At 39.4% G+C, this 19110-nt stretch overlaps 1 protein-coding gene across 1 annotated transcript in view; it reads left to right on the forward strand.

Annotated features, from left to right (window-relative positions):
* Positions 1-1860: 1860 nt before the first annotated feature.
* The window catches only part of LOC107571686 (histone-lysine N-methyltransferase SUV39H1-like), a 30118-nt gene continuing 12868 nt past the window's right edge, over positions 1861-19110 (forward strand). Inside the window, exons 1-4 of the mRNA XM_016258018.1 lie at positions 1861-1971; positions 8349-9002; positions 9325-9471; positions 9596-9725. Of these exons, the coding sequence (XP_016113504.1) occupies positions 1861-1971; positions 8349-9002; positions 9325-9471; positions 9596-9725 (1042 nt within the window). The remainder of the gene's footprint in view (positions 1972-8348; positions 9003-9324; positions 9472-9595; positions 9726-19110) is intronic.

A 19110-nucleotide genomic window follows, 5' to 3' on the forward strand; every position in this document is an offset into this window, starting at 1 on the left:
CAGACGAAAGATTAATATCGTGAAACAATCGTGGCCATTTCTGTGATTGTGGCTCCTAAACGGTGGTCCTATGTCTTATCGTGAGAGAGGTTCAAAGACAGCCGTATGACCAAAGATAGCCTGCGATCATTTTCTGACAGTGTCAGAAATTCAGCAGGATCATCGCACACTGTGTTTGCTGCAACGTCCCACATTTACTGACCTGCCAATAAAAATGCAACATGAAATGGCATGTTGATCAACGCGGCATAGTGTTAAAACTTAAAGGGTTAGTTCACCCATAAATGAAAATTAGCCCATGTTTTACTCACCCTCAAAGCATCCTAGGTGTATATGACTTTCTTCTTTCAAATGAATCCAATCGAGTTATATAAAAAAATGATCCTTGCTCTTCCAAGCTTTAGAATGGGAGTAGGTGGGTGTTTTTGTTCAACAGTCAAAAAGTAGTCAAATAAAGCGCATCCATCCATATTAAACGTGCCTCACACAGCTCTGGCGGGGTGAATAAAGTCCTCCTGTAGTGAATCGATACATTTTTGTAAGAAAAATATCCATAATTCAAATGTTATAAACACTTTTCTCTCACTTCCACTAACTTTCGTAGGCGGATGACGTATAGGACGTAGGTGTAGCGCATCCTCCGTTTGTGTTTATAAAAAAGTGTTATGTTTAACGTTTAAATATGGATATTTTTCTTACAAAAATGCATTGATTTGCTATTGAAAAGACCAATCTAAACTGCCCGAGCTTGTGTGATGAACAGCAATAATGTATATCTAAATTTGACCCTTGTAGCGTCTCGACCAATCTGACACACTAATTTTAATTTGATTTAACAAATCAATTATTCATTAGGTTAACAAATCGTCACAGTCCCCTCACTCAATTAACTGGATGCCAGGATGTCTGCTGAACACCAGGCGCTCTGGTCGCCATGACAACTAATCATGATATCACTGGTTTTATGACCCCCCAGGAATGTGAGAAGGATAGCCCACTCTTGTCCCAAGGAAAAGCAGAGTAGAAATGGACTGTGTTCTAGTTAATTCATAGAAAAACCGTTATTTGAATGAACACACATATTTCTTCAGGCCATTGAGTATATTATTGTCATTGTGATTTAAAGGCGATTTTCTCAATATTTAGATTCCCTTTCAAGGGAACTTCGAACTGCGTCCTCTAGGGGTCGCTATGGGGAACGCCTCGTCATGACCCGTGTCTGAAGCATACATTAAAAAAACACCAACAACACGTTGGCCGGCGACAGCCCATGACGCCACTACCGGTGCGACTATTAGTATAAATAGGCGCCGAGAGAACATGTCATTCTCTTCTTCGTCTTCACTGACTGTTTTGTTTGAAGCATGCATTTGAACGTGGTAAGAGCGATTTCTATCCTATTATTATGGCGAGCATCCGTGTCGTCGCTATTTGACACCTGATGACACACATGACGCACGCGATGTCCTTGAGGGGGCAATTTGCGTGCATTGTGAGCATTTTTCGATGAAAAAGCTCCGCTCTCGTTGGTCTCTTTTTTCGAGAAAAGAGGGGCAGGCATCTGCTTCCCGCGGTTCAGGACCCGCCGCTGCTGAGGCACGGAGGAGAATGAGTTCATGGGGATCGCAGGTGGACCTGGCCGATGAGTTTAAAGAGGGGCTTTACCTCTCGCGCTCGTCGGCTGTGGACGAGAGAGAGCCGCTGGAGGATGATGTTATTTCTCTAACATCGTCTGATCCAGGGGCCAGTGCTCTGCTGGGTTCAGCCCAGGAGGAGCAGGAGATGTCTGAGGACGGCGAAGAGCCTGAGGCTGAGCCTTCCCAATCCTCCTGCCCTGCGTATGATGAGCTGTTGGACGTTATGGATCGCGCCACGGCAAGGCTGGAGTTGCCGTGGAAGCGGGCCAAGAAAGTGATGTCGCAAGGTCGCCTCGATGAGCGTTTTCTTTCTGGCCATAACCCTCCAGCTCAGGTGAGCCTTACATTTCTTCCTGATTTGCATACTGAGATCGAGAAGTAATGGAAGAGGCCATTTTCCTCACACATCTAAGCTTTAAGCTCTGTGCACTTTCTGAAATCCACATAGTGGTAAGTGTGCACGTTGAACACTTTGCGCACTTTCTAAAATCCACAGTAGTGGTAAGTGTGCATGCTAGACTTTGCGTACTTTCTGAAATCCTGTACGGTTCCCTTTCTCTGAGTTGGTTAGACCCCGGTACCTTGGGCTCCACTCAACCAGTGTGTCTCTAATTTGACACACTTGGAAGTATCGCTCCTCTCACCATTGAGGGTTACTATGAGCATGCTGCTTCCTATCGAGCGCCTGGGTTCACTCCGTGGGCTGCTCTTGTGGTAATATTAGCAGTGCTCCCCTTTTTCCAAAGGGTTGCCTATGAGCGCGCTATTCTTTCTGAATTCTGAGTTCTCCTCTCACGTGAGAGTTGAGTTCTCTGTTTTTCCAAGAGCACCTGGAACCAGCAGCATCAGGTGATCATAGGCCCTTCTCTCTGCCTCTCTGATGCACTGAGTTTTTTGGCTAGCTTGCAGTACGCTTACCCTCTGATTTTTAACGATCATGCTGTGCGAGCCCCCTCAGTAAATTATTGCTAGCTGTTCCAGCATTGGAACATGAGGTAGGTCGAGCTCCCCTCTCATTTGAGAGCCGGGTGTTTGCCCCCCTCAGCTAGAGATTTATTGCTAGCCAATCCAGCTTTATGCCTTAGATCGAGTTGGTGACTCTCAAACATATTGGTTTTTGGGATGCACCATTCCATCTATGAGCTGCTCTTTCAGAGTGCCACGAGAGCCCCTTAGAACGGTATCCTAAAATCCATGTTATAGTAAGTGTGCACGTAAGGCTTTGTGCACTTTCTAAAATCCACATTGTGGTAAGTTTGCACGCTAGTTCTTTGTGTTCTTTTCTAAAATCCTATATGGTGAGGGCTTTGTGCGGTTACTTCGTGCCCTTTCTTGAGCTGGTTAGAGCCCCATTCACCTCGGGCGCCACTCCACCTAGGTATCCTAGGATACCTACTTTAACAGGGTGTTGCTACTAGGGGTCTGTTGAGACAGTTCTTTTCAGAGCTTATGCAAGAGCAAGTGGTAGCCCCCGTGTGACAGGCCAAGAAGACCCCTAGAGGACGCAGTTCAAAGTTCCCTTGAAAGGGACCGGTAGTGACGTCATGGGCTGTCGCCGGTCAACGTGTTGTTGGTGTTTTTTCAATGTATGCTTCAGACACGGGTCACGACGAGGCATTCCCCATAGCGACCCCTAGAGGATACAGTGTCTCGTTCCCTACATAAGTAACCTGAGACGTTTTTTTGCACCCTCAGATTCCAGATTTTCAAATAGTTGTCTCGCGGCCAAATATTGTCCGATCCTAACAAACCATACATCAATGGAAAGCTTATTTATTAAGCATTCGGATGATGTATTAATCTCAATTTCAAAAAATTTACCCTTATGGCTGGTTTTGTGGTCCAGTGTCACAAATAAGTTCATGAGTTTATAAATTCATAGAGTTTTAGGTCATTGTGGGGCATGACAAACAATTCAAGACAGTTTGTTACAAGATCAGGAGTATTTCCTCATCCAATAACAGTTCCTCGAAGTTTACTGAGCCCACGAGGAAAAGCACTTCTCTCGTAGGTGTCAGGAGATCACATTTACAATGTCATGTTTGCTTTTCATTCACACATAATTACCTAAAGCAAAGAGCGCCAAGCAGTTTTATTTGCAGAAAGCTTCTTGCAAGAATGCATCAATGCAAAGAGACCAAATGCACTCAGTTTTACTCGCACATACTGATGACAAACTTCACGTGCAATTAAATGTCAGAAATCATTGCATTTAGTTCACACTTCATTATTCTTTTAAAGTATTTCTGTATTAAGTACTATTTTTAAAAGTATGTGAAAGTGTACTTCTCTTTCACATGGGTAGATCAAGCATTTAAAAGTAACTAAGATGGCCCCCAAGTCTCTCTTTTTTTAAGTTTTGAGGAATAGTTTACTCAAAAATTAAACTTTGATGGTTACACTCTTACCTCTTTACATTATAAACTCCTATGCTGTTTTTTTTTTTTTTACATTGAACAAAAATGGAAAGGTTTTGAATAAGCTTCATGCAGCTCTTTTCTATACAATGGCAGTTCATAGTGACATCTGTCAAATTACAAAAATGACGATAATAAAATTGGTCAATAAGTTTTGAGGAATAGTTTACTCAAAAATTAAACTTTGATGGTTACACTCTTACCTCTTTACATTATAAACTCCTATGCTGTTTTTTTTTTTTTACATTGAACAAAAATGGAAAGGTTTTGAATAAGCTTCATGCAGCTCTTTTCTATACAATGGCAGTTCATAGTGACATCTGTCAAATTACAAAAATGACGATAATAAAATTGGTCAAAATTGGTTGTGTGTCACATACCAAATCTCCTGCAGTCCTGCTGTGTTATAAAGAGAGATTCAGGTCTCTCTTCACTGATAATCTTCCCCTCCAGCGAAGCTCACAGCTAGAATAACTTTAATAAAATAGTGCATAAGTTGAATTGACTGTTTAATGATATCTGTGGGCTTAACAGACAGGGTCATTATGAACTGTTTAAAACATACATGCTACATTTCTAAATTGATACAACTGATCATTTTACACTAAAATCCATTCTTCTTCCTGAATCACTCTGTGATACACAATGAAGATGAATAGCAAACTTATAATCTTTAAACTTAAATAATTAAATTTAGTCATTGTATTACTTAGTTATCTGTGCTCCTCACCACTCATTAAACATCTGTGAACGATTTCAGATAAGCACACTTATCTCCACTGCCAAATCGCTTCCATGCATAGGAGAGAAATGTACTTTCATTAGCATATTTGCACTGTATTGTTCACCACATGAAAATGTTAATACATCGCAGATTTAGAAAGCCCATGTGCTCACTGTTGTCTGACTGCAGCAGGGGATTTCATTTAATGCAATAACCTCCAAACTGCAGTGCAATTTATAAACCGAGCGTCTCTGCGGATTCTTGAAATGTGTCCCGAACTGACAAGTTGTTAAAAGCACCCCAGATTTATAGAGAAAGTGTAAAACATGAGCTATTGTAACACAATCCGCACACATCTACATGCAATACGCATGAGCACAGCACTGTAGTGAGAAACTGAAGAGTGATATATTATAATGAAAGTGATACTGATACCTTTCTCTCCAGAAATGAGGCCCACATCTCCCCAACAGACTTCTTTAGTTGTTCTGAAACAACCTTTGGAAGGACACCAGAGAAATGACAAAAGCTATTTAACAGAACAGATGCTGGCCAAATTTTTCTAATGGTGACCTGCTCCCTATCAAGTGAAATAAAAGCTGAGAAGATATGACAACTATATTGGTTTAATAATGTGGGCATGTTGACAGATCCATCCATAACATATTAAATCATGATGCCTGTGTACACATAATAGAGGAGCTAGCAAACAGATCTGCAATAGATGGAGAGAGTTACCCATTAGCTTTGTTGTGTGTTTTTGTCATTTTTATATTGTATAAAATATTGATGTTATATAATTTCTAGATAGTTTTATATATTTTTATACGCTATTCGTTTTCTTAGTCTTTACTTATTTTAGTAGTACTTCACCATAAATTGGATGAAAATGAGAAATGTTGCCTAGCTGTTTAAGGTTTTTTATATTTTCTTTTATTTAAGTTAATGTTTATTTTAAATTTTATTTCATGTAATGATTTTTATCTATGGTTTCAGGGTTTCACTTTATTTTGATGGCCCCTTTAACACATTCCGTTGACTGTAAGCAATATTTCTCTTACATATAAGCTAACTCTCATTAGAGTGTTAGTAGAGTATTAGTAGACTGGTAGGGTTAGAGTTAGAATAAGCTGACATGTACTTGTAATAGTTACTGATAGTCAGTAGAGTGTTTGTTGAGAGACCATAACAATAAAGAGTTAGCCGATATTAAGCAGACAGTCTACTAATACTCTAATGAGAGTTAGTTGACACATAGGTGCTAATTTACTTATCGTCAACGGAATGCTCAAAAGGGACCATCAATATAAAGTGTTACCCGTTTCGGTTTTGGTCAATGATAATAACCCTGATGTGGACAAACACATTCTTCAAATATCTTCCATCACGTTCACACAAGTTTAAAACAATATGAATAAATGACGACAGAATTTTCATCGTCAGGTGGATATATAGTGTTAGTTTCCTTTGAATTGCCATTCCAGTTTACAGGAGACTTGGGTCTGAAGGTGAGAATGCTAAAAAGGACACAGACTGTGAGTGAGATTATCAGTTTGAACCCATAAATTCCTCTGAGTCTACAGTATGCATGCACAAACAGACAATACAGTGGTGGTTTGTGACTTCCTCACACAGATCAGGAATGTTTCGAAGGTTTGGGAAGAACACAGATTCCCCAGTGCTCTAGACGAGTGGGAGAGAATAGCTATTCTCAACATGGACTCAATGACTGTATTTCTCCACTGATGAACATCTGGACAGCTTTACCTTGCTTAATTTGACACCTTGATCTTCAGCAGACACTGGTCTAAACCTGACCTAGCAAATATTCAATAACTAAAGATTTGGTGTGCATTTCGGTAACACTTTATTTCGATAGTCCACTTTAGACATTCTATTAACAGTAAGTAACTTTGCAACTACATGTCAACTAGTAGTCAATAAAGTATTAGTAGACTGTCTGCTTAATATCTTCTAACACTTTATTTGTCAACTTATTCTACTAACTCTAAACCTACTCTAACAGTCTACTCTGAGAGTTAGTAGACATGTAGTTACAAATTAGTGAGAATTAGTTGACATGTAGTTACAAAGTTACTTATAGTTAGTAGAATGTCTAAAGTGGACTATTGAAATAAAGTGTAACCTGCATTTCTTCTACCCGATAACAAAGAAAAAGAAAACCCTGTAACCTACTTAAAGATATTATAATATATTTTTTTAAAGCACTTACTGTAAGTGTACTTAAGAAGAGTACATTTGAATGACTACATGTTAAATTACATTTAAAAAAAATCTGTTGTTCCTTTAAACAAGAACACTTATTTAAAATGTTGACTTGCATAAAAAAGCACATTCACATCAAAAGTATTTGATCCTTACAAGTGTGTAATTACAAATACATTTAAATACATGGCATACAAGTTTCAATAGTCAAGTCAAGTCTGCTTTATTGTCAATTCTTCCACATGTACAGCACATACACACAGAGAATTGAAATTGCGTTACTCTCAGACCCTTGGTGCATACAGATAACATAAATACAGATAGGTACAGATTAAATACAAAATACAAAATACAACTATACAAATATACAAATAAGGTAAAATGTAAAAAATATATATATATAAAGCACAAGGCATATGGCAGATAGAGTGCAAACCAGTAAAAGTAAACAACAGTGCAGATATAATGATTGTAGTGCAAAAAACAATGATTTGTAGTGCAAAAGAGCTTATTTAGACTGATTAAAGTGACAGTGTGTGTGTATTTGGGAGGGGGGGGGAGTGGGAGAGTCCGTCAGAGGGTCAGAGTTCAGAGGTGCGTGGGGCAAAAGAGGGGAGGGGGGGCAAGGTCGGGAGGGAGTTCAGCTTCCTGTGGTTAAATACCAATGGTTATTTAGGCTAATTATGCATTCTTTATAGCAACTTGTTCATCATATTCTTCATTCTTTCAAGCAGACATATTTATTTCTATAAATAAATTTAGAATCATTTTTAGGTCTGCTAAAGTTTTTCAGTGAAGAGCAGTGTGTGATTTTCTGTTTTTCTGTTGTTGCTTGATTAACACCAATGACTCGGACAATAGAAACTAAATTAGGCTGCTATCCCTTTAAAACCGGATGCAATGTACACGTTCTCCATGCTGTTTACATTTACTTCAGACGTAATTAACTATTTACGTGAATACTCATCAAAATGGACAGTTGGACATCGTGGCTGCATCCGAAATCTTAGGCAGCTGACTTGCCTCGCTGCCATATGAGGCAATGACTTTGCAGGCAGCGTTTTTGCACGTAGACACCTCATGAAATTGATTTCGGACAGGCTTCTGAGGCAGCATAACGGATTAATGATCTACAACAAAATGGAACAAGATTTTGTGATAACTAAATTAATATTTAATTACAATAATTACGAAAATGTCAATAGATTTACGTCATAGTTTTTGTCATTCAAAAAGAGTTTTAGTTCGTTATCATCTCGTTGTCGTCGGTGGAAAAATGTAATTGACGAAAATTATTCGTCAATCAAATTAACACTGCTACCATCCCTGTTACCCCCTTCATAGGAGTTATACTTGGTGAAATGGAAGGGCTACCCAGAATCCAGCAACACATGGGAACCACGGAGGAACCTGAAGTGCATAGATCTTCTCAACCAGTTCTGGGAGGACCTGAATGCAGAGATGCAGAGACAGAAGAAACGTGCTGCCCCTCGTCGCCTAGACCCTGCCACTGTGTCACAGCTCATCCAGCGGGCGAAACTCCGACAGACCCTTAAACAGTGGGAGACGCACCTCAACGGCTTGGGCACCCACAAGGGCCACATCTACGTACGGAACCAGGTCGACCTGGAAGGCCCACCTAAGAACTTCACCTACATAAATGACTATAAAGTCGGTGATGGGATCATGCTGAATGAGGTATCCGTGGGCTGCGAATGTACAGACTGCCTTGGCAACCCTGTGGAGGGATGCTGTGCCGGAGCGTCTCAGCACAAGTTTGCTTACAATGAGTTAGGCCAGGTCCGCATCCGGCCTGGGTTGCCCATTTACGAATGCAACAAGCGGTGCCATTGCGGGATCGACTGCCCCAACAGAGTGGTGCAGAGGGGAATTCAGTATTCCCTCTGCATTTTTAAGACAGACAATGGAAGGGGATGGGGGGTAAAGACCATGGAGCGCATTCGGAAGAACACTTTCGTTATGGAGTACGTCGGGGAGGTGAGAAGCACAGGAGGGCTTGTGCTATATATTTACTTCCTGCACGGATTAAGTTTTTTTTTTTTTTGGTAATATGTATTGGTGGCACTCAGTCACTTTGGCTTAGACAAGTAGTTTTTTTCACCTTCAGTTGAATATTGCCATTCTGTCAGTCTAAGGTTTTTGTGTTATCATAGAAATGTTTTGCTTCACTTGTAGATAATGGCATTATCAATCAACGTTTTAGTTTCCTTGTGACGGCTGATGAGCTTTCTTTGTCTTTCCCAGAAGTGAGTCTGGCTTCATGATTGTTAAACCCTCTTTTTATCTGTTTTTGCTTTAGATCATTACAACAGAAGAAGCAGATTGCAGAGGTCACATATACGATAAAGAAGGCGCCACCTATCTTTTTGACCTGGATTATGTTGACGACGAGTACACCGTGGATGCTGCTCACTATGGAAACATCTCTCACTTTGTCAATCACAGTGTGAGTGGATTGGACTTGAGCTTGCATTGTCTTGTAAACAACTGACTTGATAGCAGTTAAACCGTAGCTTTTTATCTGAGGGCAGTAAATTGAATATCACAAATGTTTTCTTTTGTCTCCTTAGTGTGACCCCAACCTCCAGGTATATAATGTGTTTATTGATAACCTGGATGAGCGGCTGCCGCGGATAGCGTTCTTTGCCACACGTGGGATAAAGGCAGGAGAGGAGCTCACATTTGACTACAAAATGAAAAGTAAGTGTGGGACTGTATAGAAAAAGAGTGTCTAGTTATTTCTAATATTTTCATTAACTTGGTGACACTTCTTTTACCATTTAATTATTTAGATCAATTGATTCATATACTACCATTCATATGCATTAAATTGATCAAAAGTGACAGAAAAGACAGTTTGTACAGGGTTCCCACACTTCTTGAAAGTACTTGAATTGTAGACAAGGATTCAAGGTCTGGAAAGTACTTGAAAACAAACATGCGTCCTTGAAAGTGCTTGAAATAAATTTTATGGTTTATGCTATTTAAAAAATGGTCCTATATGTGCTATCAAAGACGAAAACAGCTCTAGTGATTGGGGTGGAGATGGGGTAGTGCGAAAAAAAAAAACCTAGCATGTGTGTTGATGTGCAGCCTAGAGCCCTGCACGGGACTGTTTTCTTAAGCCTGCTCCCACTGAATTTCTGACCATTACTGCCCGCTCCCGTAAACATTCTAATATTTTATATAATTTTCGCACATCAGGGAGCCGCTATTAATATGCGGGGTATTGAAATCGCATTTGAATGAACGCTCGCTGTTCACTTTCGATTTCGCGATCAATCGCTCTCTGTGTAAAGGGAGCACATCTTACAAGATCAGATATTTGTCAGTGAGCTCAGGATCTGTCGAGCAGCAAATCCTCCAGCATTGTCAGTCATCTCTCGTGACTCGTGATCAGTCAAATCTGACTCCTGCAGCTTGTGTATGGATGCAGGGCATACCTGTCGACACTCCCGTTTTTCCCGGGAGTCTCTCGTATTTCACACCCATCTCCCGCCCCCGTCCTGTTTTGTTATTTCTCCCAGGAAACTCCCGTAATTTGTATGGCCCTACCTCGATATATGAATAATCACATCAATACTTGATTCCATCAATTCCAAGGTTGTCCAGTTGCCAGATATTGTATGAAACGCTTCCTACTCACACAATAGACAGATCATACAATTTTGAACCCATTTGTGACCTCAACCTGGCAACCTACAACTCAGTTGCGCTGTTGATATCTGTGCATATAGACTGGGGAAGCTGAATGAAGCATCGCTGGTAGAAATGGCATTAGATAGCTCAGGTGGTGCTACGGCGAAAAAAAACTAAACAAAATATAGCTGCAAATTCAACAACAGCTAGACAGATCATTGCGAAGCAGCATCGACAATTCCCACGCTTTTTGCAAAGTGTGTCGCACTGATTTTAGTATCGGACACGGTGGGAAAAATTTTGTGATGGAGGGCCACTGGTAGGAAGCCTCTGAGCCGTTTTTTTTTTAATCAGTGTACATAACAATGACACTATGTATTTTAGGTATGGAAATGACATATTTTGAGTTTTGATATTTGGGATATGGTCATTGCGCTGCTTTCGACTGGCATGGTTTCGTTTTGTCACGCAGACCTGGCAGCTCTGGTGCAGCGCAGACACTTTCAGTTTAGTGTAGTGTACGTTTTCCAGCTAAACTAAATTTTCAATTTCTATTAAAAAAAAGCAAAACGACAGTAGGGGCGCTGGGCAAGTAATGTAATCTGTGTACAACCAAACACAGCGTAAACACATGCATCTCCATCATTCTTATATGGGCCAGACTGCGGGACCTGCGCAAAATTTTTTTTGAACGCCCATTCCCGCCCGCAGTAAAGGTAAAACCGCCGTAAAAAAAGATTTGCATCCCACAGGATCCCAATCCCAATGCAGCCCTTCATGAACCTATGGAGAAGCAGTGTTAATTAACAGGCCCAATGCCAGGAAAGTGAAAATTTTATGATTCTTGGCTCAGTTCCAACAGATGTACAATTTAGCAAGATGTTGACTGCATGGAGAGTGACATGCAGGCTCTTGTTGAATCAGTTCTGAGACATGGAGCTAAGGAGAAAAAAGTAGAAGTTGAAAAATTGGAAAAACAGCTTAGTTAAAAGCGTTTACAGTTTAAAAGTAAATAGAAAGTCCTATTTTATGTTTATTTTATTTTTATTTTTTGCAGATTTGCGCATGTACAAGGTTTAAAACGTTCATGAAATACTGTAAAAAAAAATATTGACGTTTTGAGCAGCTGCATTCCTCTAGGTCAAAGATGAAAAGAGATTTTCAATAAAAAGTGATTTACAAAATAGTTTTGACTTGAGTTTATTTATTAATGAGTAATTTCATTCAGTCTATTTAGTGAATGTACACATTTTTAACGTTAACAGGTTTTACCGTGTTATTACAACATTTAACCACTTTTTATTAATTTAAAAATTTAGACATTCTTTCAAATTTAAATCTTGTACAAGAACTACAGCAAAAACCAGTTTGATGCAAGAAAATATTGCACCACCCGGCCAGGCGGCTCACCTTGCTCCTGTAGTTTGTCTCATCTCTGTTGCTAATGAGACCCACTACAGTCGTATCATCCGCAAACTTGATAAGGAGGTTGGAGTTGTGTGACGGTGTGCAGTCGTGGGTCAGCAGAGTGAAGAGGAGGGGGCTCAGCACACATCCTTGGGGGGCCCCAGTGTTCAGTGTGATGGTGCTGGATGTGTTGCTGCCGACCCGTACTGCCTGAGGTCTTCCAGTCAGGAAGTCCAACAGCCAGTTGCACAGCGAAGTGTTGAGCCCCAGCTGGACCAGTTTGTGAATGAGCTGTTGAGGGATGATTGTGTTGAATGCTGAACTGAAGTCTATGAACAGCATTCTGACGTATGAGTCTTTTTTGTCCAGGTGTGTGAGTGCTGAGTGGAGGGTAGTGGCGATGGCATCATCGGTCGAGCGTTTGGACCGATATTCAAACTGAAAGGGGTCCAAGGAGGGAGGGAGGGCAGACTTGATGTGTTGCATGACTAGCCGTTCAAAGCACTTCATGAGGATGGGGGTAAGTGCAATTGGATATTAGAAAAGATATTAAAGTATATTTAAGTTTGCCATAAATGCTTGTCAGTACATTCAACAGTACACGGTAGCTATGTTTCAAAGATAATAGAAGCAATTATGAAATTACATATAAAGATGGTTTAGATGAGTCAAAAAAGCACTCTATGGTTCAGCCAACAGCATATATATTTCAACTATAATACATCTTTTAATTGCAATAAATATGCAGTTGAGTGTCTAAAAATATATTTAGTTCACTCGAAAGTCTTTTTTACAAGGGATGTAGAGCAAAAGTAGAGTTTTAGATCATTTTTGATAGTCCACTTTAGACATTCTACTAACCATCAGTCATTAGAGTATTAGTAGGCTTTTTCAGGTGATGAACGCAGGAAAGAATATGATTCTTTCAGTATGTACTGTAGTTGAGAGACTTTCATGTGGGTTAAGTGGTTGTTAGGGGAAGCCAGTTCATTGCAAACCCACTGCCTGGAAACGTTATAGGATGAAATGATTGGCACGTCAGCTTTCCATGACTAAGAAAAGGTTTTTTTAAAAACACATTTGACCCCAAAAACATTTATTAAAGGATGTTAACTGATTTAAGTTCAAAACAGTGAAACTAACAGCTGAATTCTAGAAATATTTACAATTTAATAAGAACATGTTTTTTGTGACACCTGGCCACACCTAGTAAAACTGGGACTTTCCGGGTAAACCAGGACACGTTGTCACCCTAAGAGCACAGGATGTCAACAATGTCTCAAACTGTGCTCACATTTGCCAAAATGCCATGTCTGCAGCTGAAAGTCAGAGATCTCAATAGGAACTCGTCTCGAATTCTTCCCACTGATCTGAGCTATTTGCTTATCAGCTAGAAGTTACAAAAGGATTTAGTGTTTTACGCTGTTCTTTTAGAATAGCGTATCTTTACAGGATAGAGGATGTTGTAGAACAGCCAGACAAACCAAACAAGAGAGGCAATAAGAGACTGTGTGCCAAAATCACACAGTCAGGAAGGATTTAGCATTTGAGTAGATCTCATATGACTGTAATGCAGAGCCTAAACCTCAGAAGAGCAAATTAAATGTGAATACCCTCCCTGTAATCAGACTGTTCAGCTTGTATGATGTTTCAGAAACGATCCATAGGCTGAGATCATGCTTTCAGTCTAATTTCTTCGTTAAGCCACTATGGTTTATGCTGCATGAACTTGTATTGGATTGTGATTGTTCACCAGTTGTGTATCCTCTGTTTCTCACACACGCACATGCTCATGGGTATAGTACCCCATGTAAACTAAGCATCTGGACTTGATTACCCACACACACACACACACATCTCTCCAGCTACTGAAACTTCAGTGGTGATGTGCATGCAAACTCAACACAATGTCGCTCTTTATTTAATGCACAAGCCTTTCTCGCTGTTCAAACTCACTCCAGAACCCATCCAGCGATTATGTCTCCTGTTCATAGAGCAGCTGTGTGTGTATATCCATCCATCAGCATGTGTACCAACACAAACGCGCTGGTGAACACTATTGTTTGTGCACAGCTGAGGCCTTGAGCTCTACCACTGGAAGGCTGAGTTGTGTGTCAAAAGCTACATCCGCTGTCTAAAAAAAGGCATTTAATTATGCTTTTGACCACAGTTTTTCTGTCTTAAAATCTCTTGTGATTGCCAAAACAATTCAACCGACATGCCATAGCTCAAACAGAAGAGCATGTAAGTGGATTTAGATCATTGTTAAAGATTGATGCAACAGTGTCTTGATTAGAGTTTAAACATCATGGCAATGTCAGTAGCTATGACTTTTGCACAGGCAAAAATTAAAGCACATTTATTTTTGTACAACGAATTCCACAGGTGAAAAATGCAGGAGCAGATGTAAAGCTTTGATAACACTTTAGCATAGAGACCGATTCTCACTATTAACTAGTTGCTTATTAGCATGCCCATTAATATAATATTGGCTGTTTATAAAGCACATATTCTGCATGACCATATTCTACATCTCTAATCCTACCTAGTATCTAAACTTCACAACTACCTTACTAACTATTAATAAGCAGCAAATTAGGAGTTTATAGAGACAAAAGTTGTAGTTAATGGTTTGTTAATAGCGAGAATTGGACCTTAAAATAAAGTGTGACCAAAGTTTTTTTTATGCAGCACTTTATATTCTTGAATATGTTCTTCTTACAAAGAAGTGGTTGAGTAGATACTGCCTCGTTTGTTTAGTGTAGCTTTGATGAATCACCGTCCACTGAGAGTTCACTGCCAAATCAAGTGATTTCTATTCAGTGTTTCAAAGTTTGCTGACAACAAATTCCAATTGAGATTACTGTGATTTGACTGTAAATTTTCATAAAAGCAAAGGTAAATGTTGCAATGCTTTTATGTTCATTTTCTTAAAAAAATAAAGTCACATTTTAGACATTTTACAAATTTACAAATGCAATTGTTGATAGGGGAATCCAGTGAACTATCATTTGCAGTCGTTAATACAAGCAGTGTTGTTCTTTAGGCTTTACTCATTTTGTGGTTCAGTACTCCGTACTTAATTTAAATTGTTTTATCAATCTAAAAGCCTGCCACAAAACCTCTTCAACGTTGAGAGTCAGTCTTAATTTATAATGCAACCTAAATGATGACTCCTAAAGGAGTTAGGACCAAATGGAGAGGGTATCCGTGCTGCCAAGCACGACTCAGTTTTCTGCCTGCACATTTATGGAAAGTACTGTATAACTACAAAAGAAAAACAACAAAAACCCTATAGATGGCCAACTCACTAATAATTTCAAATGAGAGATCTCATAAATGTTATAGTTAGTGGACTAACCCATCACCCAAACCCCATACAACCTCCATCAACCAGTCCCGTTTGCCCACGTTCACCCCCTTTCCAGGATAACAGTCCTTAAGCCTACCCAGAGCAGACCTATAACAGCAAAGCGTCCGGCTCAGACTGTGAAATCCCATCCTCCCTCAAGCACCGCGATCACAGGCGTTTTCAGTCGGTCTCTGGAGTTCTGCGCTGATTTAGACTGCTTTAAAAGCTCATGATAATGACCTCAAACAACCACAGGCCCCTCAACCTGACTTCAGTGACCATGAAGACGCCCTCAAAACCATTACAGATAATAGAACTTTATATGACACGCATTCAATCCGTGTTAAATGTTCAATCAATGAAGCCCTACTATAGAGTACATGAGACCCTGAGACTTTAGAAAAGAGGGCCCACCCATAAACATTTTGTCTTGACCCCATATATTTTAGGGAAAGCTGTGATTGAAGGTAAATATTCATGTCATTCCCTAAATTTCAGCTCATGCGATTAGCCAGGACTCGAACTGGGGACTGGAGACAACAGTGCTGCAGAGCCCCATATAGGCAACCTCCTAACTGCAAAATTAAGCAATGTGTTATATTTTTTCTCAGCCACTTGGCTACTGAACTTACATTATTTAAAGTTTCAGTTTTTATGCAGCAATATTGATTTCTATTGGGGCAAAACATATAATCTTACTCTCCATTGAAAGTGTAACAAATGAAGCAGATGCTTACTGTGTGTTCAGCGAGTTAAGGCCCGTTCACACCAAGCACGATAACTATAAAGATAACGATAAATATACAGTTCTAAAATTTGTTCTCAATGTTAAAGAATAGCAGAGTCCACACCACAGCTATAACGATAAAGGCACAGAGAAACGATATCGTTGGAATCACTTTCAGAACGATTTTGTCCAGCTGCTGAACGATACAAACATTGACAGCCAATCAGAATCCATCCTGCTGTCACGAGCTGGAGAATTTAAAGCGACAGACACGCGTGCACTTAGAATAAACAGACGATATCGTTTGCTGGTGTGGACGCTTATATCGTTATCTTTATAGTTATCATTCTTGGTGTGAACGGGGCTTTAGGATTAAACTGAATTATGACCAATAAACATATAAGATTATGTTGGACGCACATGAGGCTAATATGATTTTTCAGCACGAATGCAGGGAAAACCTCCTCAAGCAACCTGGGAGTTAAGTGTCTTGTGTTAAGTGTCCGGCAGCCATCCAGTCCAGACCTTTAGCTGTCACAACACTTTATTAAATCACATTCATTATTACTGAGAAAACATAGAGCTTAGCTAAGCAATTGTACATACATTAAGCTTACAATAATGTCGCACTAACAATATGCTGGAGCTTGTCAGTGAGATGAAAGGTAGATATCAGGTTTAGACTGTTGAGAGGCTTGAAAAGATCCTTACAAAAAGCCTGTTATACAGTTAAATATCATCTGCATAGCAGTGGTTAGAGAAGAGTTGGTTTGGCAGTGTGGAATATTGTAAACAGTTCCAGAAAAATTAATGTGAATTTAAGAGAAGATTCCACCCAAAAACTCATCATTTACTCGTCCTCATCTCGTTCCAAACCCATGCATATTTGAGGAATTGTGCTGGTCATCATGTACTGGTTACAATGAATGCGAAACTGAGGCTTTCAACAAACAGAATGTAAAATCATTATAAATGTAGGTAACACTTTATTTTAAGGTGTCCTTGTTACATGTTTTATGTACTTAATTTTATAATAGCAATATACATGCAAGTAACTCTAAACCAAACCCTAATCCTAATCCTAACCATATAGCAAGTACATGTAGTTTGTTTACAAGTGTATATACATGCAGTGTATAATTACACTGTAACAAGGACACCTTAAAATAAAGTGTAACCTAAATGTATGATAAAAGTAGTTCATATGAATTTTGTATTATATTCCAAGTCTTCTGAAGTCATATGACCCATATGTAAGTTATTGACTGAAAATCTTTCCTCTCAGTGAGCTGCAGCGGGATCAATGTGTCAGTGAGTTGAACTCAGTTCTGCCTGAAGGCCTTTCCACACTGAGCGCGATGCGAATCGCTGACGAACGGTGCTTTCACACGCCTGCACGCTAGGTGGCGCCGACCAACAATGCATTTTTACTCAGATATGTATCTCGTAAATGGATTTAACATCATCCACTGTTCAATATACAGCATTAAATTAAGATAAACAAAGTTTGGTTGTTCACCAGAAACACAAACTATCTATAATACTTACAAGAATAGACTACATCCTAAAATATAATTAGAAGTACAATTAGCATCATGCTACACTTGAAAATGTATATAATTATTAATGTATTTGCTTACCCACTTTTAACCATCATCGAGTGCTTGTAATAACTTACAGTTGTGATCTTGATTTTGATTAATAAGCAGACACATGAACTCTTTGTATGTTTAATAACGCTACACCGCTTATAGTTGTCATAAACATCCTTTATTGATATAAAAATACCATGAGCTGCATACAAATCTCTTATCCGGGATACTCTTCTTCTGTGTTTGTTTACACTGGTTTTCGAAACAGCGCCACCACTCTCACCCTTTTGTGCAACAGCAGCTGCTCCGGTCATGTGATCCTAGCTCAAATCTGATTGGACGGCCCATGATTTCACTTTGCGAAACTGAAAAGATTCGTCGGATTGGTTCGAATAAAAACATTTGCATTTTCGGTGTGCGAATGTTCGCAGCCTATGTAGAAGCATCCATAGAAATCTATTGTTTTATTCCAGCGCGTCATCGCGTCTGATTTTCATTTCGCTTTTTCGCGCTCAGTGTGGAAAGGCCTTAATACGATAACAGTTTTATTTGATCAACCAATTCATTGAAAACATCAGACTACATATTATTATATTTGTTCACCGATTTGACTCGACAAGAAGTGCACAAAGAGATCTTACAAAGCTACAATATGTACGGCTTCAGAAGACAGAAGAGCACAGTGCATGAGTCACGTGCTTTTGGTGCGTTTGCTTCTTTATGTAGCTGAAGGACCACAGAAGATCAGTCGGTAACACTTTAGTATAGGGACCAATTCTCACTATTAACTAGTTGCTTATTAGCATGCCTGTTGTTAAGGTCCAATTCTTGCTGTTAACAAACCATTAACTACAACTTTTGCCTCAAACTCCTAATTTGCGGCTTATTAATACTTAGTAAGGTAGTTGTTAAGTTTAGGTATTGGGCAGGATTGGGGATGTAGAATATCAATATACGTAGTTTATAAGCACTAAACAGCCAATATGTTAAAATAAAGTCTGACCGATCAGTCATATGTGTTTGCAATGAGATTAGTGTGAGTCAATAATGGCAGATGTTTTACTGAACTACCTTTTTATACACAGTAAAGATGCTCTGGTTGACAAATGCTTGCTTATTTTGTTCTGTTAATGCGATGGGTCTCAGAGAGGGTTGGAGCACAGCTTTGAGGGTGCAGGACAGTGTTGATGGCGGAGTTTAGCAGGCAGGCCGTAATGTCTCTATTGGTGTGAAAAAGAAGAGAGAAGATTGAATTATATATTAAATAAAAAGAAAACAGATAGAATAGAAAAAATAGAGCAAGCTAGTGTTAAAGGCCTTTTTGCTTTTGTTAATTGTATAATAAATACAAAAAAAAGTTTTTTTTTT

Source organism: Sinocyclocheilus grahami, unplaced genomic scaffold (assembly GCF_001515645.1).
Source record: "Sinocyclocheilus grahami isolate Dianchi unplaced genomic scaffold, SAMN03320097.WGS_v1.1 scaffold1634.1, whole genome shotgun sequence".
NCBI classification, from domain to species: domain Eukaryota; kingdom Metazoa; phylum Chordata; class Actinopteri; order Cypriniformes; family Cyprinidae; genus Sinocyclocheilus; species Sinocyclocheilus grahami.